The sequence below is a fragment of the Eretmochelys imbricata genome, chromosome 2 (genome assembly GCF_965152235.1).
Source record: "Eretmochelys imbricata isolate rEreImb1 chromosome 2, rEreImb1.hap1, whole genome shotgun sequence".
Classification (NCBI taxonomy): Eukaryota; Metazoa; Chordata; order Testudines; family Cheloniidae; genus Eretmochelys; species Eretmochelys imbricata.
In genome coordinates, this window is record NC_135573.1 from 171,781,285 (window position 1) to 171,801,905 (window position 20,621).

The 20,621-nt window shown below is 42.0% G+C and overlaps 1 protein-coding gene across 1 annotated transcript in view; it reads right to left on the reverse strand.

Annotated features, from left to right (window-relative positions):
* The window catches only part of CNTNAP2 (contactin associated protein 2), a 1,133,690-nt gene that overhangs the window by 18,692 nt on the left and 1,094,377 nt on the right, over positions 1 to 20,621 (reverse strand). The window contains exon 22 of the mRNA XM_077808720.1: positions 5,124 to 5,354. Within this exon, the coding sequence (XP_077664846.1) occupies positions 5,124 to 5,354 (231 nt within the window). The remainder of the gene's footprint in view (positions 1 to 5,123; positions 5,355 to 20,621) is intronic.

Here is a 20,621-nt window from a genome sequence, read left to right on the forward strand (position 1 = left end):
CTAAACTGTGTGGGTGGAAATCATAATACAAATGAATAGATGTATCTGAAGGCTACCTAGCAACCACAGAGGCGGTTACTGTTCAGTTACTTCACAAGACATGTTCTTTGCAGCCATTTCAGTGTGAGAGGGTGGGAGCTGACTATATTCCAGCTGCCTTTCCCTTTAGCACAGCAGGAGTTAAATCTGCGACTTTCAAAGGACCATTGTCATTGTCCTCCTATCCAATTTAGTGCCTAAGGAAATTTACACTAAGAATTGAAGTACATCTTCCAGTTCTGGAACCAAAGGGTGGTCTTATTTCATACCTCTAATTTTTCATGTACTTTCCCCACACACTTCACACTAGAAAAGCTTTTGGTATGCAAATTTTGGATGGTTTGGGAATTCTCTCACACTAAAAATCTCCAGTGTGCAAACTACCAACTTGCTAAAGTAAGTGACATTAGAAACAAATGTGTTGTTCATTACCATTCATTAATATCATGTGTGTGAGTCCAAAGTCATATTGTCTACAATACGGTCAGATTGGCAGTGACCTTGGTGGTTTTTCACCTTTCTCTACAGTCTGTGGGTGCGGGTCACTTACGAGGACTATCTGGGTATTTCTCACTTAATCATTTCCATGCTACTGCCGGAGCTTCGGGCATTGGTGCACCTCAGTCAGGAGTGCTGGGTGGGGGGTCAGGGAGGACTGCAGGTGGAAGGGGTGGGAAGGGGCCCCCACTTGCTCTGGCCCAGGGCCCCCACAAACCCCTAATCCACCTCTGAGCTTAGTGTGTGGGTGCTGGATGGTGTTTGTGGTGGCGGTGTTTGTGGCTTGTGATATACAGGAATTCAGACTAGATGATCTGATGTTCCCTTCTGGCCTTAAACTCTATGACTATCTTTTCTTGGAGTGAAACAGTCAACTTCTTTAGACCAGCAGAGATCCTGTACAAGGACGAAGTTGTTCTTAATTAACATTGATGGAGGGATGGGGGTATCACTGCACTCACCTCCCTCACCTCACTTCATGTCTTTGACAGTGAAACTACACTAGTTCCCCTGTATGAAGGGGATCCAAGAGAGAGGGTACCTGTTCTGCACCACGGTGGAGTGAAGTATATGTCAGGCATCACTCAACGACCTTTCACTCCTGTCACTGTGACACTACATTCTACTCACTGTGGAATTGTTAGGGCTTCACTTTGTTTCTCCCCTTTGTATGTAGCAGTTATTTACCAGAGAGGTGTAGAGTGATTTTAACCACCCCCTCTACTCTCACTGAGTAGTGGAAGAGAAATGAGAAGAAATCCCTGGCTCCCAATCTTGATGTTGCTGCTCCCCACTGAGAATGAGGCTGGGCCCCCTTTCATGCCAGCTTCCAACTGAATGTGTTAAGAAAAGCCCTGCCATTACTTCTGAGTGGACAATGAGGGACTCTTGCCAGGTTGTCCTTCTTCAGCTATGACAAAACTCCATGTGTAGTGAACTTCTTTGTAGGAAAAAATTCCTTTAGTTATAGTAGTCCAACTGCACTAGTTTATTTTCAGTAAGTTAAAGTGGGGCAGGGCCCTTTTATTTAAAAAGCATAGGAAGGTGATTTTGTAAGTACACTAGACTGAAATGGGGGCATGAGGCATAATCTTCAGGCACCAATGTATTGGATGATTTCAGAGAAGATGAGCAACAGGCTAAGAGATCTTATGAGGAACAATTAATAAAACTAATAGCGTTATGCTCCCCTCTTACATGGTACAAGGGGAAGGAGATGGGCTGAAATGTTACAAAAAGTTGGCTGTATGGAGGGCATGTGTCATATGGTAGTGTCTCTCTATATGGTTATATCTGTACCATGAAGCTGCCAACACCCCACTGGCTGGATTGGGGATCCACAATGTTGGAGGGTGTGACACATGGCCAGAAAGGGTTAAAACATCCTGCAAAATAAGTGTCTCAAATTCAACTCTTAAAGACAGGTTGGGAGATAATGTTTGTGTTTTTGTGTATTTATATATGTATGGGTAGTAGTCAACAATGTAATCAACGGTCCCTGTCCATGCTGTATTCTGATAATTCAAAGATCAAAAGAACATCCTAGCATTTAAATGAAGTGTGAACACGGGATATCTCTGTATTTATCTCTCTTAGAAATGTATAGCAAATCATTGGTGAATGGTGGAGGAACAGGCGATTGTCGTATGTTAATTTGTATAGCTAAGTACTGGTGATAGACTGCCTTATGTTAATCTGTCTGAATAATTAACAATGATGCTTAGGAAATAAGGCCCTATTATTCCCCCAGGGGCTCAGACTTGTCAAAGGAGACCTGAAATTGTATAAAAGATCCTTGGAACCTGATCCTTTTTTATCTCAGATCTGCTTAAGCTTCATCAGGGGAAGTTTCAGTCGCAAGATGAGATCCCAATTAAGCTGCTACACCCTGGATATGCTATTGGACTATAACCTATGAACTAAATTCTAAAAGAACTCTTTGCAACTACAAAACTCATCATCTCTGCTATGAATCTGAACCTCAAAAATTGATCTCATGTCTGTATGTATATTGAACTTTTAACCATACTCTCTCCCTTTTCTTTTTTAAAAAAGTTTAGTTTAGTTAATAAGAATTGGCTGTATGCGTGCATTTGGGTAAGATCTGGAATATTCAGTAACTTGGGGGGTAATGTGTCTGATCCTTTGGGATTGGTAGAACCTTTTCTTTTATATGATGAAATAAGATTCTCAGAAATCTTCATCATATTTGACTTGGATACCTGGATGGAGGTCTGAGGCTTGGTTACTTCAAGGGAATGGTGTTTGTAACCGGGCAATGACTCACTGGCGGCGCCTCCTGCTGGTCGTGTCAGGGAATTAGCGTTCCAGCCTCTGGAACGCCCTCTTCAGGCCAGTATCTCGCCTTGCTGCTGGCTCCTGTGTCCCTCCCAGGACCGCAGTGCCCCTTTCACTGGGTGCTGCCCCTGGTGGTACCCCACAGTTCTGGGTCTCCCCCTCCCAGGGGAACCCCCCACCCACTATTCCTACCTTGCCTCAGTGGTAGGCTCCTACCAGTCACCAGCTAGCCCCTGCGCCCTGGGGCAGACTGCAGTATGAGCCATTCATCACAGGCAAGGTTGGGTTTGGACCTGCTGCCTCTGCCTACCCATGGCTGCTCCTGCAACCCCCATTCCTAATAGGCCTTCCCAGGCCTGCAGGCTGGGGCTTTCCTAGGCCAGAGCTCCCTAGCGCCCTTGGCCTTTCCCTAGCCCTGCTCCAAACTAGGTCCTCCATTCCGGTCTCTACAGCCAGGTTCCTCCCTCTCAGAGTTAGAGAGAGAGTGTTCTTCTGCTCCTGGCTTCCCTGGCTTTTATAAGGCCCGCTGGGTCTGTTTGGGGCATGGCCCCCAGCTGCGGCTGCTCTGCCAATCAGCCCAGCTCTTCCCCTGCCCCAGCCCTCTCCCAGGGCTATCTTAAACCCGTCTGGGTCCAAGCGGGTGTCCACCCCGCTCCAGTGTTGTTTGGCCTTCTGAATAACCAGTAAGGTATAATAGAGAAGCTGTTTATTACTAGCTTGGTAAATCTAAATATTGAATTATCCACCAGCTTTGGGGAGTGTCTGCCCCATTCTTTGCAGTTCACCCTAACTGGATAACCTCAGCTGGCCCCCATTGGGACCCCGGTCACAGAGGGTGAAGGGTGGGACATCCTCCCTCCTTTCTCATCCCTGGGGAAATCTGTTCAGAAGTTAATATAGCCTCATACAACCCCCCTTCCTTGACAGAAGAAAAATTCAAAGTAAACTCAGCAAAGAGATCCGTAGAATTTCCCAGTCCCCACAGACTTTTCCTGCAAGGAGCCATGATGTGAGCCTATGGTTCTTTGAAGTTGGTATACTTACCATGGCCTGACACTCAGACTAACAGATGGATAAAGCCACAAACCAATTGATCAAGAGAGATAATTAGGTATAAAAACACTCGGGACCTGATTCTGATCTCACCTACACTGGCTTGACCTCAATGTAACTCCAATAACTTGAACAGCATAACTCGTGATTTACACTGGTGTAAGTGAAATCAGAATTAAGTTTGCAGCACTGGGCAGACGTCAATATAGGTTTGGTTTGCATAACTCTGAAGGGAATGGAATAAACAAATTTGTTTAATATTTTATCTGAAGCCTGGGAAGCTGAAAGATAAACCACTTATTCTAAAATCAGGCGCACTGTGTACTTTCCAAGGCTGCTGGTAACAGCCAGTCAGAGAGCAGGATGGACCTGCTAGGATCAGCAAATTGTTTTGGTTTCCCAGCATTTTCAGCCTGAGATGAATGTGGTGCTGGCTAATGGGATTTCTCATTAAAAATGGCCTAGGGAAAGCAGACACTGCAAGGGTAGAAAACAAATTTGCAGTTTAGAAACATATTTGCTCTTAAAATTAGATACTTTTTGGATGGGGCTGCACAATAGAATGTATTCATTTATCAGCACAAAACCAGTGCTGTGAACAACATATTTGTCAATACTTGCACGTAATATAACCAGTACTCCATGGAAAGTGGGACCACAACAGCTAGTTTTAGGCTCATGATTTAAACACTACAAGATTTACGCAGAACAGAACATGAATAGAAATGTTTTAAGGACTGCTATAATGCCATTCAAATTTAACATCCATCTGCAGTGTTATGAGGCCAAAGGCTCACTTTGCTGGTATATAAGAATCAGAAAGCAAAATGAGCATGAAACAGACCAGTGAAGCTTCATTGTCTAATGTGATTAAAATGCGAAAAACCAAACAAACAGCACAAATATACATATGAAATGTGTATTGTAGAGAATGTATATGCTGGATGTAATGAAGGATGCGTTCTTTCTCACCTGAACTGATAATGTAAGGATGCTAGAGAGAAAGACAGACATGCAAATATGTACTCCTGCCTACCACAGGGCACATCCATTAATATTTCTCCACACCTTACTCATGAATTTAAAGCCAATGATAAATCCCTTCCTTTTTTGTTCTGATTTTGCACCCCTCATTATAGTCGTTGTTCCACCTTTGTAAAATTCATCCAGTATAGATTTTTCCATTTAGTTTTAAATGCTCAACTGCTTTTCCTTGCAGTCAGTCCACCCCTTACCTGAATCTAAATGCCAGGGGTCAGTGGCAGCAGACATTGGTGGGATGGTCAGTGGAGATGCTCCGCAGTTGGATTCCACTAGCTCCCCTTGAACGTGGACGTGAGAGGAGGTGTTGGTAGGTCTCAGGGCTGCCTTGAGTGGGGCAATCTGGTTGAACTGCACTCTAGACAGGCAGCCAGTGAATCCTGGTGTGTTGTATTGATAGATATCTTGGTCGATCTTCCCAGTTTCTAAGAAAGAGAGAGAATAGACTCGTCAACGCAACTGACCAGGTTGGAAACAATGCAGCTCAACAGGTGTGGTTTTAAACACCCATTCTCAGGAAAGCCCCCACATTTCAGACCTTGCTAGGTTTCTCTACCCTGCAGTACTGATTGAAGTGGGAATCTTCAGGCTTTGACGTCACTTGGTGACACAACTGCTCTAACATTAAAATGAGAAAGACGAGTGGGAGGGATCAACACAAGGTGCAAAAAACTCTTCTCCAAATAAAAAATGAAAACAAAGGAGTAGCTCTGAGGACTCTTCCAGTCAGTTTCTCTTTTCACTCATGTGAAACTGCTGCTGTGACTGTTTCCTTTCATTCATTCTGGCCTGTCTCTCTTCAGCTCCTCCTTTGACAGCCCCCCACAGACAGCATTGTTACACATTTATATTTACCATTAATTGTCAGTGCTTTCTGTGCTTCTCTCCCCATTTGCTTTTTAGAAAGATCAAGAGCTCCCTTGGTCTAAGGTGGGAAATATCCTCTCTACTTCCTCCCTGTCATTAGGAATTTTGAAAAAGCTGCATGAATGCATCTGCCAGGAGACAGCAAATTCTCCACACTGTTGTTAAAGACTCAAAGAAAGCTATATGTTCTCACACACTCACCCTTGCCCCAGAGTTTACATCCACTAAAGGCATTTTGGAAGTCAGACATATTACATCCTGCTGCTGTGGACTGATATACAAGATGTTAAGATGAATTTGTGCACAGACTGTAAAACTCCATTAGGTCCTCTTGACTGTCCTACTTCCAAAAGATTTGGTAAAAAACCCTGAAACAATACCTACAAAACATTTAGCACATGCCCTTCATTTCTGCCAGAACCTGCTTTTTAGGTAAGAGCAACTCTTCACAGTACATAAGGGCTGTAGTAACAATATTGGTATTCTGCATCAGTTGTCTGCATTAGAGAGTAGATTAACATTATAAGCCATTACTACAACTCCAAACACTCCATTTTCATTGCAGGGAAGAATTCAACTTAATTTTCTTCTTGATCATGCAGAGAAATAAAAACGAAACATGACAGAATGATGTTTGTGCTGCATTAAAATGGTTTAATCTGGAGCCATTGCGAGAGTGGTCATATGCGCCTTTCAGATTCAATTTATTTTTTCTGGGGTCTCATTGCCTGGGTCACCAGTGACTAGGATTGAAATTCTGGCCTCAGTGAGGTCAGTGGCAAAACTCTCATTGACTTCAGTGGTGTAGGATTTTATTTGTAGGGATGGAGAAAAGGAAACACCTCAGGTTGCTCAACAGCAACCATTTTAGACAATTAAAGAACAGTGTTAACATGTCCTATAAAGGAGCCAGTTAGAGATAGCATAAGACAGTATATATATAAAGCAGGCAAGAAAAAGAAAATAAAAGAACTCCCCCCACCGACCCCCCAAATAGGGCTCATATTCAGTTCTCCCAGCTGTGTGAAACATTTGCAACAAAACCCAAACCACATGAAACATCTGGGTCTGAGCTTTGCTACTCACTTCAATTTTAGAACAGCACAACAAGGTTCTGATCCCTGACTGGACCCTGTAGGTGCTACTGTAATAAAAATAATAAATATTAATGCTACCTCTAATATTCATAATGATGTTGCATCAAAATGAGTGTGATTTACAGTTTCTTTTCGTTTCAGTGTTATACCTAGGGAGAATGTGGCAGTTTCACTTTGAGATTCTGAGTGCAGATGGAACGGGGTTGGAATGACTGAAGGGAGAATATGGATCAAAACTGAACAGCCTTGTGAACCAACTGCATTTTGCACAGATCCAGTTTATACTTGTGTCTCTTTGATTTGGAATGATAAATAACAACAACAAGCATTATATATTTATATTGGTGTAGCCCTTAAAGGCCCAACAGTATTGGGATGCAAACGCAAAGGCAGACAGAATACTTGTCCTGAAGACTTTATAAGCCAAGAGGGGTGAGCACAGAGATATGATAGCACATTCGCATTAGAGTCTTATATCCATTGGTACATGAACTGATTGGCCTTATCCTTCCCATTTTATCTTTTCAAACCCAATTGAAAGGTCCTTTCTTTCTCTGCCAATTCAAATCTAGCTTTTATTGGCAATACAGCTACTTTTAATGAGCTGTCACTGTACAGTGACTGTCATCTGTGACAAAATGGACATATGCTTAGAAGCAGGTTAAGGACTAGATTGAGCCAATTACAACAATTGTATTAGTGACCTGGCTCTTCCAGCCAGCCCTCCCATAAGAAAAATGCAAATGCAAGACCCTACAAACCATTTGCAGTACCAGCATTATGTTTTCCAGTAATTTTGTTTTAAATAAAAAATACGTATTTTGTATGTAGCACTTAGAAGTTATCCCGAAGACAATGTTAGTGAATTTAAATTTATTACCTGTAAGCCCTATCACTCTTTCAAATAAACAAGATGCATACCTTCCCTGAATATTAAAGTGTCCCTCACTATAATACAATATTTCTTGAAATAGAACAGCTTACAGAATACATGTAATTTATTACTGGAAGTCCTTGTTTCTTTAGGAAAAGGAATCAAGTTATATTGCAACCACTCCTCTACTTAAATTCTGTAACCATTATGTGATGAACAGTTTAAGAAATGCATCTTGTTCATATTTATATGGCTCCTGGAGAACTTAATCCAGTAACACCAAAAACATAATCTCACTTAAAATCTTAAATGAAATGATGCTGATAAAAAGCTACTAAGATGATGAAGCAAATACATTTGTGCTGCATTAGCAGACTCAGTGACAGATATTTGCTCCAGTGAGCACTTAAAAATAATAAAACACTTTGCCAAAGACCTGCATTTTTGTTAAAAAAAAATCCACAAATAACACAATGGTGCAAGATATCTCATAAATTTGTAATCGTCTCACATCACATCCACATTATAAGAAGAGGGATCAAACGAGCCTTTTTGTACTATAACTATGCACAAGTTTTTCCTTTGCATGTCCCATGGGGCTCTCTGTCCTGATGTTCTCTGATGTTAGGCTATTGTACTTTGTCTCCCATCTCTATTAGAGTCTGTTATATAAATACATTCCTTTAAGAGTGTAACCATTATAAAATGAACTACGTTATCACTGCCATGACTAAATCCATTTCTCCCCCAGAACAAAAGAGATTTGCATTATTTTTAAAAAAGAAAAGAAATTTGCACAATGCAACTGTATTCCTTTAAAAAAAAAACCTTCAGCTGTTAAACTAGTACAAAGTCATACCAATTAATGTTGCTAATTTTATCACTTTAGGGCCTGATTCTGCAGCCCTTACATTGGGAAGCACCTTACTACACAAGAAATCACAGTTATTTCAAGGGGACTGCTTATGGAAAGAGGTACAAGTACTAATCAGTGTGAGTTAAGTTTGACAGTCAGGACCTACATATCCCTGTGTGCCCGATCCTCCAGTCTATACCCTGTGAAACCAATGGGAGTTTGGGCCTATTTTATGTATTAAGGGTGGAATTTTCAGAAGCCCCTACGTGATTTAGGTACAAAAGTCCATGGGAATTCAGTGGGACTTTTGTGCCTAAGTCACTTAGGGAGCTGCTGAAAAATCACATCCTAAAGGCATTTTTTGCTTCATCTGGCTAAGGCTATTTATTTATTTTCCTGTCATGTTTCCCTTCATATTCCTGAAGCAAGAACTTTTTCACCTGGAAATCTGCAGATCTGGGATTGAGACCACAATTGCACAGCAGGTGGCCCAGACTGTAGCAAAATGCATGAATCCATTACAGTACACAAACCAATCACACTGACCCATTCACCGGAAATCTACACTGCTAGCTCCCTAGATTAAGGAATCAAAATGAAAAACAATTTAAAATCCCATAAATGGAGAGCCTTGTGGACTTCATTACACTTAGTAATTTTTGCATAGAGTGTCTCTCCTGTAATTAAAATGAGCAAAAATTAGTGAGGTTTTTTTAAAAAAATAAAAAATATCAGCAAAATAACCCTCAGTAATTGCTTTGGTTTTTACAATAATACTTGTGTGCAGCTGTCATAGAAACACGACAAGAGTGAAAATGGCACTGTTTCTATAGTGACCTAGGGTTCTGCTATAAATTCAGAGGCTCTTCCCATCTAGGTGAATGAGGGATGGGTGTGCTTAATTTGTCTGGGCATTACAATGAGAGAAAACACCTTTAGCCCAAGTATTTTTGAAATAAGTTTTGCACTCTTTATTGTAGAGACCTTTCAATGAGAGACGAGGAAGCCTCTAAGCAACCAGAATGGGTAAAAAATAAAAATAAAAAAGCCCTGAGTCCATCTTGGTTTTGCCATGTTAGCAGATCATCTGCTGCAATTCAAACGTCAGAATTCCTTTTGGAGGATTAACAATTCAGATAGAAAAGCCACTGTAATGCAGTCATTTGGAAAGATTTCAGAATGATTCAACTCATTAAAATAAAATGATAAGATATACCATCTGAGTGTGAGGTTAATTGTTTCTATACATTCCACTGCAATGAGCAACGAACATGCTTTTCTAAAAGGAAATTAGGCCATAAACTTAGGGTAGCCAACTTTGTAATTGCACAAAACTGAACACCCTTGCCCTGCCCCCTGACAGGAGGCCCCACCCCCCCACTCACTCCAGCCCCCTCCCTCCGTCAATCGCTCTTCCCAACCCTCACTCACTCCTTGCCAGTGAAAAGTGGGTTGGGGTGGGGGAGCGGGGGGAAGGCTCCAGGGTGGGGCCAGAAATGAAGGGTTCAGGGTGTGGGAGGGCGCTCTGGGCTGAGGCAGGGGGTTGGGGTGGAGCAGGGGGTGAGGCTCTGGCTGGGGGTGCGGGCTATGGGATGGGGCTGGGGATGAACAGTTTGGGGTGCAGGAGGGTACTCCGGGCTTCCAAGCGGTTTGAAGTGTGGGAGTGGGCTCAGGGCTGGGGCAGGGGTCTGAGATGCAGCAGGGGTGCAGGAAGGGGCTCAGGGCATGGAAGGGGGTTGGAGTGTGTGTGGATGTGCAGGCTACGGGAGGGAGTTTGGGTGCGGGAGGGGGTTCCGACCTGGGGCAGGGGGTTCAGGGTTTGGGCTCTGGCTGGGCAGCACTTACCTCAGGTGGCTCCCGGTCAGCAGCACATTGGGGCTTTAAGGCAGGCTCCCAGGCAGAGGCATGCCTAGGTGGCACTGCGGGGTGTGCACTGCCTGCGCCTGCAGATGCCACCCCCGTAGCTCCCGGTTCCTGGCCAATGGTGCCGGGGCAGCACGCGGAGCTTCCCTGATCGCCCCTGTGCCTAGGGGCTGGATATGCCAGCTGCTTCCGGGAGCAGCGCGGAGCCAGGGCAGACAGAGAGCCTGCCTTAGCCCCAGTGTGCTGCCGACTGGACTTTTAACAGCTCGGTCAGTGGTGCTGACTGGAGCTGCCAGGATCCCTTTTCGATTGAAAACTGGACACTGGCAACCCTAACTTGTGAGAGCAAAGGCTTGTCTAGACCAGTCTAGACCTTAGTCTGCACCAACTGGCCTGTGTGGACCTTGCTGGAGTGCATTAAAAGTCCACCCCCAGTGAGCATTAATGTAGCTCCTTTTCAAACAGTACTACATGACGCACACTAGGGAATTTTTAAAGTGCGCCAGCAGGGTCCACAGGAAACAATTACTGTGCCGCACGCTGATGTGCATTAGAATTCACAACCCAGCTGGGGCAGACTCAGGCACCATATAGACAAGCCCTGAGTTGGAATTCACTGTCCTAACTGTCCACCATAAGACTAAGAACAACACACAGTATAGGATAAAGAAATTGTGTCTGGGGATCACAAAGGCACAAACAGACAGTACCACTGAAACAGTGGCTGCAGCCAGGCTATTTAGATGGTAAGCTCTCTGGGGCAGGGACTGTCTATTTTGTGCTGTGTTTGTACAGTGCCTAACACAATGGGGTCCTGGTCCATGACTGAGACTCCTAGACCTACAGCAATATAAGTGACATAATAGCAATAATTGTTGGATTCAGGTTACTGTCAGTGCACATTTGTTAGAATACCAGGTGAAAGCAGATGCACTGACATTAGTATATGTCACCTGCCTGCAGTAACTAAATAACTTACCACATTTAGATTAAGTCCCTTAATTTTTACATTTCTTTGCAGTATTTAAACTTCATGGGTGTTTGTAATGTCAATGGAAGAAACCACAGAAAAACAACACACATTTGGCTTCTGCAGACTTGTACAGGTCTCTGTGAGGCTAAGTCATATCCTTTTGATAGTAATACTTCCCACATGTATGGAACTCTCCATTCAAGAATCCTCAAACGCTTTATAAATATTTATGAACTAAGCCTCAATGCCACAGAGCAATATGTATTTATCCCATTCTACAGATGGGGAAACTGAGGCACAGAAATTAAGGCTAACATTTTCATAAATGGCCACTCATTTGAGTGCCTCAGTTTTTGAGTGCCCAACCTGAGCCACTATAAATATCATACAGCTCCCACTGAAAAAAATATATGGCAGGTGCTCAAATACCTTTGAAAAAAATCAGATGTAAGGTGTCTCAAGTTGGAACCCAAAATCTGTTGTCCCTCTTGAAGGTTTGGCTCCTTCTGACTTGCCCAACATCAGATAGGGCTCTGTAGCAGAGCCAGGAATAGAACCCAGTTCCAAGACTTGTGCCTCAGTCACAAGACTATCCTTTTGGCTTATTAGCCACTATGACTATTTTCTATACACAAAAAGCATAGGAATATTACCATGAAACGCAATACCTGCTCTGATTTTCTGCATAGCAAATCAAGATGCATTCCCCCGAGTACAATCTGCTAAAGAGGGTCAGGGTGGTATCCACCAATTATGTTCCAGTAATAATGAAATACAATAGAACTCTTGAAGTACCTAGGACATAGAGATGTATAACAAATGAGTGCACAATAGGATGCATACCACTTACCTATTTTAGGGTTTTGTATTGGTGCCCAATATTATATTATCTGAGTAGTTCTAAGGTCAAATATATTGGCAAACCAAGATCCTTAGTGGACTTGATGGAGTCTTTTGTACTTCTTTCTTTGGGAATAGGAAACTCTGCTTGGGGTAGTTTTTTAGGAGTAAGGGCTTGTCTACATTACCCGCTGGATCAACAGGCAGCAATCGATCCAGTGGGGGTCGATTTATCGCATCTAGTCTAGATGCGATAAATCGACCGCCGAGTGCTCTCGCGTCGACTCCGGAACTCCACGAGGGCAAGAGGCGCAGGTGGAGTCGACGGGAGAGCACCAGCCGTTGACTTACCGCAGTAAGTAGATCTAAGTATGTCGACTTCAAGTTGTGTAACTTAGATCGATCTCCCCCACAGTGTAGACCAAGCCTTAGAGAGGAGAGGAAGAAGTGATTGTTGTAAATAATCATTCTGGTTATGGTGGAAACATTTTTATCATGGAAAGTAGGTCTTGCAGCATGACCAGAAGTTTACTGAAATGTCTTATAACATGTATTCATTTAACTTCACAAATGCTATCTCCTACAAAAAGAAAACAAGAGGGCATTCAAGCTTTGTTTTAACCCTGCTAAAGAATAATCCAGCTGCTTGATTAGAGCATGATGGTTTATATTTAAATAGGCAAAAACTCGGATGTAGAAAAGTAGTAGTTTAGTTATTCTGGAAATATGACAGCCATACAAATAGCGAGGAAAGTTTGGTTTGCCACAGAATGATATTTCCAGCTCTGAAGTGCTGGATTACTATTTTATTTCATTTAAAATTAACCATCCACTTATTGGATAGATAAAAGGTATATTAAATTGAACCTAAATTAGCTCTATATAATATTATAACAGACTATATAGGTGAATTCACTGATTCAATTAAATGAACCCTTAATTGCTTTCAGGTCAACCTTAACAATAAATTTTCTCCATGAAAGAGAGTATCAAGCATTCTCTTATCTCTTCAACTCAGAAAGATAACCAATTACGTTACTGAATTCTCACAGATCAGCCCTGTAAGCGTTCTGTAAGCATTACTGTACCATGTACATGTTACTGTGTCATGGACAACATAACAACAAAAGGCAGTTTAAACTCCATTGAAAGGAAGCTATCGATTTAAAGAACTCAGTCTGCTGAGGGTGTTGGAGCACTTTCTGGTTTCCAGGATTTGACATCTACTCTAGATGGAATGGCTCAGAATGGTACAGGCCTCTACCACACTGAGGTGCCTAGATACCCTGAAGATGGGTACGGTATAAAACCAAGATAGAGAGATTAGACAAGTAGGATGTGATCACATACAGTGGACAGTTAGACGAAGATCTGACCTAGTATGGCAAATCCTTTCACCGGAGCATCAAGTACCATACAGCCAAAACGAATGCTTTGGAGGAAGGCAAGACTCTATAATCATAGAAATGTAGGGCAGGAAGGGACTTCAAGAAGTCATTTAGACCTAGGGTGACCAGATGTCCCGATTTTATAGGGACAGTCCTGATTTTTGGGTCTTTTTCTTATATAGGCTCCTATTATCCCCACCCCCTGTCCCGATTTTTCACATTTGCTGTCTGGTCACCCTATTTAGACCATCCCCCCAGCGTGAGAGAGGACCAATTATATCTAGATCATAACTAGTTCTTAAAAACTTCAATTACTGGGATTCTACAACATGTCTTGGTAACCCCATTCCAGTACTCAACTATCCTTAGAGTTGGAAAGTTTTTACAGTTGCTACAGACTAAGCAGATTACTTCCATTCTTACCTTCAGTGGACATGGAGAACAACTGACCACTGCCCTGTTTATAACATTCCTTAACATATTTGAAGACTGTTGTCAGGTCCCCCCTCAGTCTTTCACGACTAAACATTCCAATATTTTTTAACTTTTCCTCATTGGTCAGATTTTCTAAACCTTTTCTCATTTTTGTTGCTCTCCTGTGGACTCTTTCCAGTTTGTCCACATCTTTTTTCAAATGTGGAACACAGAACTGGATACAGTACCCCAGGCCTCACAATACAGAGTAGAACGGGACAACTACCTCCCATGTCTGACATTTGACACTCCTATTAACATACCCCAGAATGACACAGTATTAGCCTTTTTTGCAATTGCATGACATTGTTGGCTCATATTCAATTTATGCTCCACTGTAATCCCCAGATCCTTTTTCAGCAGTACCACTTCCTAGCTAGTTATTCCCCATTTTGTAATTGTGCATTTGACTTTTCCTTCCTATGTATAGCACTATGCTCTTGTCTTTATTTAATTTCATCTTGTTGATTTCAGACAAATTCTACCAATTTATAATGCACCTAGCCAATTGCATTAACTTGCATTAACTAATTAAAGAAAACCTTTCTTCCTGGCACCAGCACCTAGAGCAAGAGAGCTGAGGTTTTTTTTTTTTTTTTTTTGAAAATAGCAAGCATCATTAAAGATGGGACAAAGCAATGAGTCTCGAACACCATCAGGCCAGGTTACAAAGTGGCCATTTATACCACCTAAATCAGCAAAATTCTGTTGAAGACAATGGAGCTATAGTGAATTACAGCAGTTAAGGTTCTGGCCAGGTACGTCTGGAAGACCTCTCCTCTCAGAAAGTAACAATTCCACTACCACAGAGTGGATGATTTTGTTTCTGAATTAAAATTCAGTAAGCAGTACCAACTTAGCTTGAAATGATGAGAAGCTTTTTTGTCATTATTATAAATACAAGCCAATCTGTGTTTGTTGTTGGAATACAGAGGTCTGTGGAATCCTGAAAATTTAATCCAGCAAAGAAGAATTCTGACTGATTCTCTGATATTTAAGGTAGCTTTGAACGGAAGGAATTAACCCTTTGAAGGCTGGCATACTGCTCATAGTCAACATAATTTATGGCACTGCTGCAAAGTTCAATGGAATTTGAGGACGTCAAATGTACAGTATAACCGTAATTTTTCAGAATGCCTAACAGATATATAAACCTTCAGAAAAATGGGGTTTCAGTAAAATGCATAGCACTTAGTGCTGTTAGAGGTGACTGATTCACCAGCGCAGTTATGCCAGATGCTTTCTATTCCTGCACAGAACACAGGAAGAATGGGTCACAGATTGTTTGCATTAAAATTCTTTACAATTTTGTCATCTATGTGCCACGACGGGACTAGAAAAGTATGTAAGTTTATGCTAGGTTGCATTATAACGACTTGTTGCAAGTCATTAGCTAGAAAAATGAAAGAGCCGTTTTGCCAGTGATATCTGTTGTGGGGATGCTCTACAGCTGTATATCTGTAAAAAAATTTTAGTTAATAGATAAAGTACCAGTAGATGGCACTCACAAATATATAGCATAGTTCTTGGGTTTTGTAGGACCAATAAAACATGTTGTGCACTGCAAATGGCTTACTCTGGCTCCTCTTTACATCAGCTCTTAACAACATTAAGTTGGTAGATATGTGGTGGGCTGAGAAAGCTGATGAGTAGCAGCTGCCTTTTAAATCTTCACAAATTATGCACAGCATGGAACTAATTAGAGCTACTGCAACTCTCACAGTGCAGCAAGAAAACACTATGTAAATCTTATTAACATGAGCTATGAATAGAAATATCACAGTCCTATATATATATTTCACATGTACGGAATCATAGAATATCAGGGTTGGAAGGGACCTCAGGAGGTCAGCTAGTCCAACCCCCTGTTCAAAGCAGGACCAAACCCCAACTAAATCATCCCAGCCAGGGCTTTGTCAAGCCTTACCTTAAAAACCTCAAAGGAAGGAGATTCCACCACCTCCCTAGGTAACACATTTCAGTGCTTCGCCACCCTCCTAGGGAAAAAGCTTTTCCTAATATCCAACCTAAACCTTCCCCACTGCAACTTGAGACCATTACTCCTTGTTCTGTCATTTGCTACCACTGAGAACAGTCTAGAGCCATCCTCTCTGGAACCACCTCTCAGGTAGTTGAAAGCAGCTATCAAATCCCCCCTCATTCTTCTCTTCTGCAGAGTAAATAATCCCAGTTCCCTCAGCCTCTCCTCATAAGTCATGTGCTCCAGCCCCCTAATCATTTTTGTTGCCCTCCGCTGGACTCTTTCCAATTATGTAATCACAGACCTCAGAGCTGGACACTCTTCATTAGTTCACCTCACTCTGTTACCTGTATATGAACATTTTTTTATATTTAAGAACAAGTTTTTAAATAACCTAGGAGTCTAGGACCCCTTAATAGGTCCCAAGCAATTCAGAGGGTTGCATGTACAGTCTGGTGACTTTGAGATCTTAACAAATCATATCAATATCTAAATTATCAGGTCCTCAAAAATGATGATTTTCAAGCTGTTCTTCAATATCAGCTCTCCTACCAGAGCAAAATCCACTAAATTCTACATGCAGTGCCCCATTGGAGGCACTGTGTCAATATGTGATGGCTCATCAAAGCCAGATGTTACAAGAATGAATGAAAACTAGCAGCATCCACCTCCTTCATCATTACAGAAACAATTAATATAAAAGCAGCAATGGAGCAGCATCCTACCATCTGGAAGCGTCTCCAAAGCTGTGGAAGCCCCTTCCCCTCACAGCAGTGCCTCCCCTCAGTAGGGCACGATTACCTACATCTGGGGCATCCTTGTGGTGGGATAAAATTGGAAAGGGCTGACACCTTGCTAACTAACACCTGATCTGACTGATGGCATCCAGCAGGCCTGTTCTTTCCTCGGGCATAGTCATGGGGAATAGACCCCTTCTCTTTTTCCTCCTTTCACACTTCCAACCCTTCCAATGGTGCCCCCTCCACTCTCCTGTCTTGAGTGTGTGCGCCCTTCCTCATTTTCTTCAACGGGTGCCTTCTCCCACCCTCACTGGAAGCCCCCTTTCTCTTCTCCCAGCTGGTGCTTCCTCCTTCCCAACCATGAGATCTTCACTTTCTCTTCTAGCCTAGTACCTGCTCTCCACTTCCTCTTCTCCCACGTGTTCCTTTCTGAACTCTGTCGGTGGCAGTCTCAGGGCCTCTGGAAACTGGCAAGGGGGAGGAAGAGGACACAAGAAAAGAAGAGATGCAGCTTAGCAGCAGCTTGAGCTCTGACCTCTGGTGGCCAGAGGCGGGAATGGAAAGAAAAAGCTGTTATTTTCTCTCCAGCAGCACTTGTTTGCAACAGAGAGCAGCCCTTGGATAGCACAAAAAGCCTGGCTATTTCACCTACTACTTTCCTTGGGAGATTACTTTAATATTCAGAAGATACAAGAGCCTACCTGACTTAATGGAACTTGTGCTTCTAAGTGACTTAAGTTCTTTTGATAATCTCACCCCATCATTTGTAGGCCCCTGATATGTAGCCTAAAGATTCCCTTGATTAATTTAATCCTGTTAGTCTATGTAGATCTTCCCCCCATCCTTGTTGTACTCTACTTGGTGTTGGCACCCTTCAAATCCTTGCACTACCCTCCCATCATTTGGCTAAATTGTACATTCAGGGCTCGTCTACATGGTGATCCCCCCACTACAGAAGGGATGTGGACAAATTGGAGAGTGTCCAGCACAGGGCAACAAAAATGATTAGGGGGATAGGGCACATGATTTCTGAGGAGAGACTGGGGGAACTGGGGTTATTTAGTCTTCAGAAGAGAAGAATGAGGGAGGATTTGATAGCTGCTTTCAACTACCTGAAGGGGGCTTCCAAAGAGGATGGAGCTAAATTTGTTAAATTTGCAAATGAATTTTAGTTCTGCTGTTTCTCTTTGAAGTATGTTTCTGAACTTTTTTTTGTTCAAGTATAGCTATTTTCAAATCTGTTATGGAATGTCCAGGAAGATTGAAGTGTTCTCCCACTGGCTTTTGTGTGTTACCATTCCTGATGTCCGATTTGTGTCCATTTGTGTCCATCTTCATGTGTCAGTATATTTATCTCTGCATCTGTAACTTTCACTCCATGCATCTGAAGAAGTGAGGTTTTTATCCACGAAAGCTTATGCTCAAATAAATCTGTTAGTCTTAAAGGTGCCACCGGACTCCTTGTTGTTTTTGTGGATATGGACTAACGCGGCTACCCCCTGATACTTGATGAAGACTATGTATGCAAGGTAAGCGAAGGTCTCAGTAGCAGTAGTAATGGCTGTATGAATGTCTGCAATTCAAAGACCATTATCTGATGAAATTCTTCTGTTGCATCGAGTACAAACTCACAGAACAGTGGAAAGATCCAGAACATTAAAGAATCACATACACCACTGGTGGCTGTGTCCAACACTTTTGGGATCCCAAAAGGAAGAATGAGCAATTGGTGGAAGAAATGGCTTAAAGTTCACAACTGAGATGGCAAATCATTGATCTGAAACATATGGGTACCAACAGATAATATGGAACCTTATTACAGAGATAATTAAGACTAGCGTGGAACTATTTCTTGTCAGTCAGTCAAAGACACCAAGAAAAATGTGACAAAATGAAGAAGTTTGGGGCCTAAATTTGTTTTCAAATTCCTGGTAGTAAAGAGTTCATGAGAATGACAAAACACACATTCTTTTCACTTCTCCTTATTGTAAGAGATATAGCATTGTGAATGATGTTTTAGTTCACAGTGTGTCAAGGCTTTCCATTTAATGCTCTGATTTCCACCAGCAACAACCAAATCTCCCTCCAACAGATTTATGGTGGTTGCATTTTTAAAAAACGTTTATTTATTAAGTAAAACCATCTTCCTAGGAAAAATTGAAGTTCCATATGCATGAAGAAGTAGTGTGATCCAGTGGATTAGATGCAGAGCTGGGAGATTGAAGGAGATCTAGCCTCGTTTTCCACTCTGCTATCAACTTGCTATGTAATCCTGGGCAAGTCACTTCAGATCTCTGCCTAATTTTTTTAGAGATGACAACATTTGCTCCTCTTTTCAAAATGCTTTGAAGTCTACAGATGAAAAAAATGCTTTTACAAGTGTGAATATTCTGTTTTAATTTCAAAAGGAAGTGAACATACTCCCTTGGTTTTAAATTGTCTTTATCTCACATACTTCCTGTGATGTTGGAAATGGTCTAAAGTAGCTGTGTCAGTGGAAGTGTTCCATATGCATCAAATCAACAGAAAACTTCCCCAAAGACAACCTAAATCCAGAAAAAGCAAGACAACTCAAGCCCTCACAGAGATCACATTTCTTTTTAACACCAAAGGACCATACAACAAACATACATGGTATTCATGTGAGGCCCAGGCTTTACTGGGTACAAAATAAATGGTGAAGGATGAAGTGGAAGCCTTTAATTTTGGCAAAATGCCAGATTGAAGTCAATTCCTTAACATTTGCTTTCCTGGGGGCAGAACCTCAGCTCAAGTAAATTGTCATCCTTACACTGAGTTCAATGGAGCTATGACAATTTACACCAGATGAGGATCTGCTTCTTTGGAGCAGAGATATTTCTTTGCACATGGCTCCTTTACAGACAACTTTATAGCACTGTATAAATATATAATATTGCAATATTTTTATAACTTGTGTAATGATCTTGGTCTTTTTCCCTAGAAGCACAATTCACTGAAGACAATGACAAAAAAACCATTAATTAAAATATGAACATTATCGGACTCCAGATGTATTGGGCCCTGGATGAAAAGAAAGTTTCTAAACTCAAGTGCTATCCTGAACTTGTGTCTCCTGCACGAATGCACAGAGTGTTGTACTTATGCCATCCATTTAGACTCTCCTTATCACTTCTCTCTCTACAGTAAGACATCTTTATGACTAATGGAAATCTTTTGATTGACAAGTAAAATGCACAACATACAGTCATTTAACCCAAAATTTCAGTAGTTTTCAGGCAAAAATGTGCAAGAAATAACTAATGGACACAGATTGAAGAACTTCCTTGACATATTCTTCAGCCCCCCTGCCCCAACCTGGAAGAGGAGTAGGGCAAATACAACATCTGAATAGGCTCTTAGAAAGAAGAATTATGGATAGTGAGCGATCAGCTGTTGTGACCTGCACAGGATGTGCCATGTTTGTCTTTCTCCCAGAGAAGAGAAGCGACTTCGTCTGTAGTCTGCAGGGCAAGCTGGTCTCCATATTGGAAGAGAAGATTAAAGGACTAGAGATCCAAGTATCAACCCTGCATTGCATCAAAGAAAATGAAGATTTTTTGGCTAGAAGTTAGCATTTGGGTACTGCAGGCACAACATGCTGAAGAATCTGAGGGTAGTGCAGAACGGGGAAGAAAATTGGCAGCACGTGACCTCCAGAGGAGAAAGAGGAGAACCCATGTACCCCCAATACAGATAGAGGTAAGAAACCGTTTTCAGG